General features: G+C 34.8%; 1 protein-coding gene across 1 annotated transcript; it reads left to right on the top strand.

The window, feature by feature from the left end:
• Window positions 1-1655: 1655 nt before the first annotated feature.
• On the top strand, window positions 1656-3442 carry PG986_004153 (cytochrome P450 monooxygenase; the record flags this gene model as incomplete). The annotated part of the gene is made up of 6 exons (XM_066840375.1): window positions 1656-1715; window positions 1786-1948; window positions 2025-2101; window positions 2164-2374; window positions 2478-2596; window positions 2630-3442. 6 exons carry the CDS (start codon window positions 1656-1658, stop codon window positions 3440-3442), a joined length of 1443 nt encoding a protein of 480 aa, XP_066703002.1.
• Between the last annotated feature and the right edge of the window lie 9066 nt (window positions 3443-12508).

Raw genomic sequence — 12508 nt, 5'->3', positions numbered from 1 at the left:
AGTCCAATATGATGGCGAAAGTGACAAATACGGCGACGTACTAGACTAGGGGTACAAGCAGAGCAGGTTGATGATATCTAGCGATGTTTCGGCCGTATATATCTATAGAGGGTGTCGGGCTTCGTGCAGTTTCTAGATTCTACAGGTATCATAAATTATGTATCCTATGAAGATATTCGCAATTTCATATTCATAACCCAGTGGTATTTTCTTTCTCGACTGTAATGCGGCTTGCTTACTCTATGATCTTTAAGACCATTACACTGCGTCCTGGAATAAGACCCGAGGGATCTCTTTGATGGCTGGTCATGTATAAGGACCTTACATCTGTTAATTCGAGGAACCCATGATGACTTCAACCAGTAGGCAGAATATGAGTACTAGGGCCCATGGATGCAGTGTCGCTCTTGAATCGCAGAAAGGTTTATTTGCATGTAATTAGGTAATCATAGGTAAACGGCTACCCGCAGCGAGTCATGATCCCATGTCCCGGGAGGTGATGGCCTCAACTCCTGGCAGGGCGGTGACCCCAGCGATGCCAAGAAAGTAAGTGTAGGCAAGAGCAAGTCAGTATCCTAGTGAATAAGCAGACATTGCCCTTTTCAGCAACCCAGTCTAACCCATTCCATCCAACTACCAAAACTGTAAGTTGTCATGCTGCCTAATCAAGCCTTTTGAGTTTCCCGGGCGCGTGAGACGTCGGAGATGGTGGGAGAGATAAGGTTCTGCGGGGCCGGTCTATATCTTTCCATATTGGGTAAAACCAGATATACTTCCCTGCTGGCAGAGTGATGCCCAAGGGACCGATCCCCGTTCTCCGCTCCATTGGTTCGCCAAGTATCCGTCCCCCCACTGCCAACTCCAGGCCGGGGCTATAGGCTGGCGCTAAACTCTCTGTCTAGAAGAGGAATGCGAGCTGGCAGGAAACGATACACTGTGGATAACGATCGAGGTTCTGCCATCGATGTTACCCTGCGACGGATACCGATGTGAGGGCGGGACTACCCTTAACTCCGACGATGAAATCAAATGATAGTCGGCCTCTGCCCGTTCCTTAGCCCCTGCGGCCACACCGAATAAACGTTGCGTCTGGCAGTTTGCTGGCCTGGCAATGCCTGTCTAGTTCCCGTTCCTAGCCCGTTGACGTCTATCAAGCGTCAGATCCGTCCCCACGGCTCCCTAGGTACAGTCCAAGTACAGCTACATGTCACCTGCTTAGTCGTCATTACCTAATAGGTATTTTAGAGGACTGGATGTATAGGAACTGGGCCATCATGAGTTTTGTTTGCGTTTCGCGCAAAAGGCTATATCGCCATTAAATATATTTGAGTTTCTTGCAAGGGATGTCCTACGCTCGGCTCTTCATGTCGGGAGGCAGCCCTGCTGTGTATCGGCAGTATCATCAGCCGTTGGGGGTTTGGACTAATGAATAGATAGTCTCACCAGTTAGCTGCGGTTCTGTACACGTTACTGATCTATTGGCGCCATCTGGCCGAAGCCTGCGGGTTCTTCGTACTCCTTATTTCTCGTATCAGAGTTAGGCAAGATTCCATCCAACGAGAACTGTAGCTTGATCGACTTGTCCATATTCGCTTTCTATCTCCCGTACCTGTATAATTTAGTTGCCTCTTAGAATTTGAGGATCATCAACCACAATGTTTCTCGCCAGCATGGAGGACCCTTTGCAGACGGTTCTGAGCACGATTGCCTTTTTCGTGAGTCGACGTGCTATTGCCGTACCTGTAGATACGGTCCGCGACGCTTCATGCTAATACTACCCGCCAGGCACTCGCATCACTCGCCGTACGTGTCGTTCATATGAGGTTTCTGCACCCTCTTCGGCGATTCCCCGGACCCTGGCTTCAAAGCATATCCAAGATCCCCACGGCGCTCGACCTGCTCCGCGCAAACCAGCCTATGGTTATGCGGAAGCTCCATGAGAAATACGGTACGTCGGACACACGTAAAAAGGCAAATCAGAATAGTGATAGGAACTGAGAAATTCATTTTCCATATATTTGCAGGCCTGATCGTGAGACTCGCTCCGAACGAGCTCAGCTCCATCGACGCGGACGCGTGGGAGGCTATTTTCGGGTCTCCGGTGAGCTTCGACGGCGAGTCTGCCTTCGGCCTCTGGTGCCAAGAGCTAATATAACGGCTTAGAAAAATGGCCCCAACTTTGAGAAGAGCGAGCTCTTCATTGGGGCGGTGAACCCTTTAAATGGCTCGGTTGGGATCAGTCTTGCGCCGAACGAGATTCACACGCGTCAACGCAAGGCACTCGCCGCGCCTTTTACGAAGAAGGCTCTGCTCCAGCAGGAATGCATATTGCAGCGTCATGTCGACAAGTTCATCGCAGCCATGAAGACAATGGGTAGTGGAGGCCAGGCGGTCAATCTGGCAGACTGGTATGCGTGCTCTTCTGGCCCGGCTCAGATTTGATTGTTCGGCAAACTGACATGGGCAATGATTCACAGATACTTTCGTGACATTCGATATGATTGGCGACATCTGCTTCGCTGAGCCCTTCGGCTGTCTCGATACTGGAGCATCTATCGAATGGGCTGCGTCCCTTTGCAACATCTTCAAGTCGGCCGTTTATGACTAAGCGATCCGGCGCCTGACCAAGACGGGCTCGCTGCTGCACAAGATCCTGCTCAAGCTCATCGTGCCGGCCGACGCGGCGCGGTGGCGGCAGGTCCATTTCCAAAACTCCAAGGAGAAGACGATGCGGCGGCTGGCGGACCCGGACCGCGACCACCCCGACCTCATCAAGCACATCCTCGACAATGAGGACTCGCGCAAGGCGCTCACTGAGACCGAGATCGTCCTCAACATGGTGCTCTTCATCAGCGCCAGCAGCGAGACGCCGGCTAACCGGATCACGGGCTGGACCTACTTCATGCTGCGCAACCCGGCCAAGCTGGCACGCGCGACCGCCGAGGTGCGCAGCGCCTTCGCCACCGCCCAGGAGATCCGGTGGGAGGGCGTCAAGAACCTCAAGTACCTCGACTCCACCATCCACGAGGCCCTGCGCCTCTTGTCCCCCGACGCGGCGAACCAGATGCGCGTCGTGCCGCCCGGGGGCGCGACCGTGTGCGGGCACTTCCTGCCGGGCGGCACGACGGCGGGCATCGCGCCCCGACGAGTTCGCGCCGGAGCGCTGGCTCGGCGGCGGCGGCGACGCGCGCTACGCCGGCGACCGCCTCCACGCGTCGCAGGCCTTCAGCGTCGGGCCCGCGGCTGCATCGGGAAGGACCTGGCGTGGATGGAGATGCGGCTCATCCTCTCCGGCCTGCTGTGGCACTTCGACCTGGCCCTCGACGAGGAGAGGCCGGCGGCACGCGCCGCGCTTAGGAAGTGGGACGAGTTTGATATTGAGTCCTATGCGACTTGGATGAAGCCGGATCTGTGGGTGAGGATGAAGGAGGCGGAGCGATGAGAGTACCCGTGACCACGTTGTTTGTTTCGTTTATAGACAAATCATCGTTGGGGGACATTGGATGGCAGGGGGTAATGTAAAAACACTAAATTAGGTAAGGCTTTAGATATGAATGGCTGTATCACTAGGTATATCCTTGAACGTCGCGAACGACTTAGGTGGCCGTGTGTTACGGTCTTTATATCGGTGATATATACGTAGGGCCTGTGCGCCCTATTAAAATATTTAAGTATATTTTAATTAAATTAATATCGGGGAGTTTTTAATCTGTTATATAATTATATTAATGAATAAATATTTTTCTATTATAATTATATAACGTGGTTTATTATTAAGTCGATTATATTACTTCGTTAATTACTTTTTTTACTTTTCGACTTTTTTATATAAATTAGTTTAATTATAACGTTTAAAATTAATTAAAATTGTTCGCTATTCGATTTTTTACTTGATTCTTTTTTTATATATTCGCGTATTATAACTTATTTCGCTATAAATTTTATAACGCCTACCGCTCGTCGCGCGCTTTTTCGATAAACCTTTATTTTCGCCTTTATCGGGCGTTAAACGTTTCTTTTTACTTTTTCGTTTTATAGCTATTAAAATTCTTTAATAATAAAAGCTTTTTTAAATTAAAATCGCGATTTTTTAACTTTTTTAGCGCTTAAAAAGTGTTAAATTAACCTTTTTAATATATATATTTTATTACGTTTAAAAGTTATTTTATAAGCTATTTTAATTATATTTTTCGTTAATTAATTTACTGTATTTAAAATTAACATCGAAAAGCTTTTTTAATAAGTAAACACCTTCTTTTAATATAAATAAAATACTTAATTATTTATTAACGTGGTTTACTACTACGCGACGTATATTATTTAACGACGCACCTTAATTTAATTCTAATATAATTAAACTTTATGCGTAATACCTTTATAACTATAATACTTAAATAATCCTAAGAAGATCGGATAATTTTAATAATTTAAGCGATAAAAAACGGACCGAATTAAATAAACTAAAGAGTAATAATAAAAGCTTATAATATACTCGAATTAACTTTACGTTATCGAATTTACGGCCGAACTTTAAAACGTAAAATTTAATCGAAATAACGTAAAATAAATTTAATTAAAAAGAGGTATTTTATAAATAACGTGGTTTATCACTACGCGACGTATATTACTTAGCGACGCACCTTAATTTAATTCTAATACAATTAAACTTTAACGCGTAATACCTTTATAACTATAATACTTAATTAATTTTAAAAAGATTAGATAGTTTTAATAATTTAAGCGATACGAAACGGACCGAATTAAATAAGCTAAAGAGTAGTAATAAAAGTTTATAATATACCCGAATTAATTTTACGTTATTAAATTTACGGCCGAACTTTAAAACGCGAAATCCGACCGAAACGACGTAAAATAAATTTAATTAAAGAGGAGGTATTTCGTAAATATATAATTAATTTAAATATTTAAGGGATACCTCCCGATCTCGCTAGTGTAAAAAATATAGCTAATTTTTTTACCGCGTTGCGCGGCGGCGACCGCGTCGGTAAGCACTAGGTTAAGCGTTTTATCGATCGTAACCCGGATTTAAAGATTAAAATAAATCGTCGGTACGATTATTAAAGGGCTTTTTACGAAGATTTTAAAGTTATTTTTATTTAATTTACGCTAGTCGTAAATATAAAAACGAAATACGAGATCGTTAACGAAAACATTTAAAATTTCGACGAGACCGACTTTATAATAAATATAATCGGGTTAATACTTATCGTAATACGCGCCGAGCGGTGTAAAAAAGCGAAGTCGGTTTAATTTAGTAATTAGGAATAGGCAACGGCGATTAAATATATTAATTCGTAGGGTTAGTGTATTCCGCCGTTTTTAATCGTTTAAGGTTAATATTACCTCGCGAACTAGTTTCGCGAAACCGATTTACCGGGCAACTAAATAATTAAGCCGATTTTTAATAATTAAACTAATAACGAAACAGGCTTAAATTAAATTAAACACTTCGATAAATATATTAAATCGTAAACGAAAAGTCGTTACCGCTTTTTAATTCTCGACGGCTACGAAAGCTATATTTCGGCCGAATTCGAGGTATATTATTAGAATAACGATATTATTACTATTAATATACCTCCCTATTTATTGTACTTGCTTTAACTTTTCGATATAATACTTTATTCGCCTTTAAAGCGTGCTTATTCGAAAAAATCGAGCTATTTATTAAGGCTTTTATAAATTATATTACTAAGCTCGAGTTCTTTATTACCTTTAAAGCCGCGTATTTTATTATTTTTACGGAAACTAATATTAAATCTAGATTTAACGTATTTAGTTTAATACTTTATAACCCTAACGAGGTAATTAATAAACTAAATATATATTTCCGGACGTTTATATTTAACCTATCCCGTTTAAAGACGGCCAGTACCTACGACCCTTAAACGCCGTTTAACCCCTAATAAATAACTAAGCATTTTATTTATATTAAAAAAAGGGTGTTTACTTATTAAAGAAGCTTTTTAACGCCGATTTTAAATACGATAAACTAAATAGCGAAAAGTATAATTAAAATAGCTTATAAAATAACCTTTATACGCGATAAAATATATATATTAAAAGAGGCTAATTTAATACTTTTTAAGCGCCGGAAAGCTAAAAAGTCGCGAGTTTAGTTTAAAAAAGCCTTTATTATTAAAAAATCTTAGCAACTATAAAATAAAAAGGTAAAAAAAAAAGCGTTTAGCGCTTAATAAAAATAAAAATAGGGGTTCGTCGAAGCGGAGGGCGACCGGTAAAAAGCGTTATAGTATTTACGGCGAAACAGGTTATAATGCGCGAATATATAAAAAAGATATAAAATTAAGCGAAAAATCGAATAGCGAGTAGTTTTAATTAATTTTAAACGTTATAGTTAAATTAATTTATATAAAAGGGTCGAGAAGTGGAAAAGGTGCGTCGCTAAGTGATATGCGTCGCGTAGTGGTAAACCACGTTATATAATTAATTTAAATATTCGAGGAATACTTCTTACTCTCGCTAGTATAGAAAATATAGCTAATTTCTTTACCGCGTTACGCGGCGGCGACCGCGTCGATAAGTACTAAATTAAGCGTTTTATTAACCGTAACCCGGACTTAAAAATTAAAATAAATCATCGGTATAATTATTAAAAAGGCTTTTTATAAAGATTTTAAAATTATTTCTACCTAATTTATACTAGTCGCGAATATAAAAGCGAAATACGGGATTATTAACGAAAATATTTAAAATTTTAACGAGACCGGCTTTATAATAAATATAATCGGGTTAATACTCGTCGTAATACGCACCGAGCGGCATAAAAAAGTAAAATCGGTCTAGTTTAATAATCGGGAATAAATAACGGCGATTAAATATATTAATTCGTAAAGCTAATATATTCCGCTATTTTTAATCGTTTAAAGCTAATATTACCTCGTAAATTAATTCCGCGAAATCGATTTACCGGGCGATTAAATAATTAAGCCGACTTTTAATAGTTAAATTAATAATAAAATAGGCCTAGACTAAATTAAGTACTTTAATAAATATATTAAATCGTAAACGAAAGGTTACTACCGCCTCTTAATTTTCGATAGCTATAAAAGCTATATTTCGGCTAAATTCGAGGTATATTACTAGGATAACGATATTATTACTATTAATATACCTCCTTATTTATCGCATTTATTCTAACTTTTCGATATAGTACTTTATTCGCTTTTAAAGCGTGCTTATTTAAAAAAAATTAAGCTATTTATTAAAGCTTTTATAAACTATATCACTAAACTCGAGTTTTTTATTACCTTTAAAGCCACGTATTTTATTATTTTTATAAAAGTTAATATTAAATTTAGATTTAACGCATTTAATTTAATACCTTATAACCTTAATAAAATAATTAATAAATTAAATATGCGTCTCCGGACGCTTATACTTAACCTATCCCGTTTAAGGACGGCTAATACTTATAACCCTTAAACGCTATTTAACCCTTAATAAATAATTAAGCACTCTATTTATATTAAAAAGAGGGTATTTATCTATTAAAGAAGCTCTCCGACGCTAATTTTAAATACAATAAACTAAATAACGAAGGTTATAATTAAAATAACTTATAAAATAACCTTTATATATAATAAAATATATATATTAAAAGAAACTAATTTAACACTTTTTAAACGCCGAAGAGTTAAAAAATCACGAATCTAGCTTAAAAAAGCCTTTACTATTAACAAATCTTAATAACTATAGAATAAAAAAATAAAAGGGAAGCGTTTAACGCTAGATAAAAATAAAAATAAAGGTTTATCGAAACGAAAAGCGACCGGTAAAAGGTACTATAATATTTACGGCGAAATAGGTTATAATACGCGAATATATAAAAAGGATATAAAATTAAACGAGGAATTAAATAGTAAATAGTTTTAATTAATTTTAAGCGTTATAGTTAAATTAATTTATATAAAAGAATCGAAAAGTGGAAAATGTGCGTCGCTAAGTAATATACGTCGCGTAATAATAAACCACGTTAAAAGACTTAAAATATATTATATTATATATTGCTAACTATTATATATATATATAAAAGCTATTTAATATTAATTAATAATTATATAAGTTAATTACAGATTAATAAGAGTAAAAAAACGGTTTCTCGACCGAAGCCTATACTTTAATAACTATACTAAGCAGCTTAAAGAAATCCCGTAATTAAGACTTTAAAGAAAGAATATAACGGCCCTTATTATATAAAACCCGGACCCCTTTTTCGCCGATGCTTATATAATTTAAAAAAGACGGTCCGAGACTATACGGCGATTTATTATATTATATATTATTTTATACCCCGATAACCGTTATACGATTAAATAAAACGATATAATAATCGATAATATCCTCAGTTACTATAGAACGATACTTTACCTTAAACCCGGACTTTAATCGGCTTACGTATAAGGAGATCGTATAAATTATAAGCACGTATACTCGAGAATCCCGAGCCGCCGTAGATATCGATTAATAGAACGTAGAGCCGAACCCCCTCGATATTATTAAATTGGAAAAGAATAAAAGTATATATATAATATATTTTATACGATCCTTTTATAACTATTATAAACTTAAAATATAAGGTACCGTATTTAAAAAGTAAATTTTTTTCGATTTTAAAGAATAAACTAAACTACACTTTAAATTAATAAACCGAGGGTATATAAAGAAATATTTTTTATATATCGAAATTTACGGGGTAATAATCCCGGTAAGCAGAACGACGACTGGACGGTTCGCACGCTTTATAGATTAATATCGTGCGGAAAAGGACTTTTTATAATAATTAACGATATTTTTAATACTGGAGGTACGATAAATGCTAGCCGTATAAAGCTTTAAAGAATATTTAATTATACTGGTTAAAAATAAGTTAATAGATTATATAAAATAGTAAATAAGTGCCCTTTAATTTATACCGGTAACGGACCCCGGATTACCCGGAGTTTATATTAATTAATTTATATATATTTACCCGGCTTTTAATTATAACGTTATACTCGATTTATTTATATAAGCCCCGATACTCCCGTACAATACGATATATAATATTCTATTAATATACTTAATATAGAGTAAAATAACCGAAAGTCACGAGGTTATCGCTTTTTAAAAAGGTGTATCGAAAAGAATAGATATATATTAGCCGATTATACGATATCCTCGCGGATAAAATATAAATATTTATTAATTAATACTACCGGTATAGTTTCTTCGAAAGGAATTATTATACGCTTTTTTAGGATATATTTACCGATTATATAAAGTAATATTACTTTTATTATATCGGATCCGGAAAGAGATAAAATAAGATATATTACTTTTTAAATAATTATTTTAATATAAAGGTAAATTATAATTAATATTATATAAATTAAATAAGAATAATTTTTATATAGATAAAAAGGGAAAACCCGGAGAAAATATAATATAAAATCTTAAATATATTCTTAAATAAACTTTAGTTCGTATAACGAACCCTTAATAAAGACTTTTAAAAAGAGGTTTAATTCCGGACCTCTGTTATACGAGTATATCGTGGAATCCTTAAGCTAGAACCGGCCTTTATTTATTAAAAGCTAATATATAAAGGATTATTCTTAAACCTTTAAGCGTTTATAATTACCGCCTTCGATTAAAAAGGGTAGTAGAATATTTAATAAATATTTTATATAACGATTTATTATTAAAAGCATTCTTTATTAATTAACGGTATAATCGTATAAAAACTATATAATAATTATATAGTAATTAATAATTATACGACCGAAAATTACCCCGGAATAATCGAAATTAACGTATAATAACTATATACCGCCCGAAAGTACCGTATAGCGTATTAAGGTATAATACATAGCCCGACCGATTAAAGGTATATCGTGTTTACGGTAAATAAAGATATTAATCGATATATTACCGGCCCGAAAAGTAATAAAAAGTACGCACGTAATACCTATAAACGTACAAAACTATTAAAATAAACCCCGGGAATTATAATAAATTCCTATATAAATAGGAAAAAAACGCTCTATTTATAGACGACGAGGGAAATAATATACTAAAAGAAGAAATTATTAACCCTAATATTGTACGAAGCGGTACGTATTACCTTATAAATACCGTATTCTTTTACTACTTTATAAAAAAAGATATTTATTCTATAAAAAAACCGATTATATAAATAAATTAATTCTCCCTTCGCGAATAATATAATTAATAGTATTAAAGCGAATTATAAAATACCGGCGCTATATATATTTTTACTATTAATAAACTATAAACTAAAGCTTATATATAAAAAAACCTTGATATAAATATTGATTAAATCCCTAGAATAGTGTTAATTTAATTCGGAAACTTACTTGTTATAACCTTTATTAAATCTATTACCATACGGAGAAATTTAAGAGTTACGAAGTATAATATCCTCGATATATTTATATTATTCCTATTTTTATTATACGACGCCGATTAATTTAAAGTTTATTATAATAATATTTAAAATATTATTATATAAAAAAACGATAATATACGGTTCCCCGTTATTCGGAAATAGGGATACCTGTTTTTTAATATTAGCTATATAAAGTAAATAATATACTTTATTAAAGTATAGCTTTATTACTTTTATCGACGGTTCGGATATCCTTATATAAAAAGGTTATATAATCTCCTTAAAAACGCCGGATATAATAATATTAGACCGATAGACTTAAAAGAAATCTAGAAATTCTACTCATAATATTAATTATATAATTTAACCCTAAAATACTTTAAATTCTCGTTACGTAACGATTATAAATTTAATTATAAAATTGTCGTCGACGTTATATATATTAACGGATAAAACGTTCTTTATATTATCGATATAAGTATCTTATTTTAAGCCGCTATATTTCTAAAAACCCTTTCTATATAAAATATATAGAATACCCTTTACCGATATTAAATATATATCTATTAAAGACCCTTAAACGTTATCTCGTATAATCTAGGCACTTATTTTAAAAGGGAGTTTAATAATTATATATAAATAATAGGAATTACGTATAAATAAATACCGATCTAGGTATATTAAGCTATAAAAAATTAAAAGGTTATATAATCCGTTCCGTTAAACGTACGATATCTTATAAAAGGAATTAAGTTAATATACCGACCCGGAAATAGTCCTTTAAATAGCTATTAAAGCGTTTAATAATACTATAAGTCCGGATAGCTTAATTCCGATATTCTTTATCTTCGGGGCGTACCTTTAAATCGACGTATAATCCCTATCGTTATTAAAAATTTAAAAATATACGAAAACTTTTTACGAAATAATAAAAATGTTTTAAAAATATTATATAGAAATTAATATTAATCGGGCTTTAAATACTTAAAATAAATTATATATCCACGATATTTTAACCTTCCCGTTTTAAATGGAAATTCTTATATAGCGTAAAAAGGATAGCTAGACCGGACTTTATCGAATCGCTATAATCGAGGGACGGATAGTTTATATTAATATATATAATAGCCTAAAAAATTTCTAAACCACCTAAATTAAATCGTTTTTTTTAAAAAAGAAATTAAAGCTCGGAAAGTAATAAAATAAATATACCGGTACGCACCGTATAATATACCGATTAACCGAAATTTCGTCGAATATAACTTAAGCTATATATTAAATTACTTTAAAACGAGGATATTTATATACCTTTAAATTACACGGATATTTTAATATAATTATACTCCGATACGGAGAAAAAAGAAAATATCGTACATTATATTATTGTCGTAATATAAAACGAATCGCAGTTACGTAATCAGGTCTTTATAAGGCGGGGCTGTAAATAAGTCTTGAAATAAATGGAATTTACGACGAAGAAGAAAGGAAAGAGAAAATCGAGCTAGGGCCGATGCGGCAGATCGGTTTTAATAATAAGGTGGTGGGGTTAGTGTGGGGTCTCCATATTAATTAGCGTATAGGCTAACGCATTATATTACTACCCCCTTTCGTAAAAGGCGGCGCCTCGACGGCTTTAAAAGGGATTTAAACGAAAGTGCTTTTTAGTTAGACCAGGGATTTTTTATTATAATTTATTTAGCTTTTTATTTCGTTAATCGGCGGATTTTTTTCGATATTAGTAACTCGTTGTTTAGGTAATTTTTATCGAAGCGGTCTTTTTCGGCCGCGAGTTTTTATTACGTTAATTATATTAAGGAGCCGGCTTTATCGAGGTTTTAACGATAGAAATCCTTTAATTTATTCGGAGTATTTTTAAAATTAAAGGCCGGGTATTAGGTGTCGTTATTTTCTTAATTAACTTAATCCGCCTTATATTATAATTTACGGTAATAGGTTCGAGATACCTTAATTTTAAATATTTTATACTTCGAGCTTTTAGGTTTATTAAAGTTTACGATTTTATTAATCGGGCGCCCCGGAGCTTATTCGGGCAACGGGTTATCGAGGTTTTTAAAG

Source organism: Apiospora aurea (genome assembly GCF_038362705.1).
Source record: "Apiospora aurea strain CBS 24483 chromosome Unknown utg000003l_segment0_segment0, whole genome shotgun sequence".
In the NCBI taxonomy this organism is placed as follows: domain Eukaryota; kingdom Fungi; phylum Ascomycota; class Sordariomycetes; order Amphisphaeriales; family Apiosporaceae; genus Apiospora; species Apiospora aurea.
This window is presented reverse-complemented; position numbering and strand designations above follow the sequence as displayed.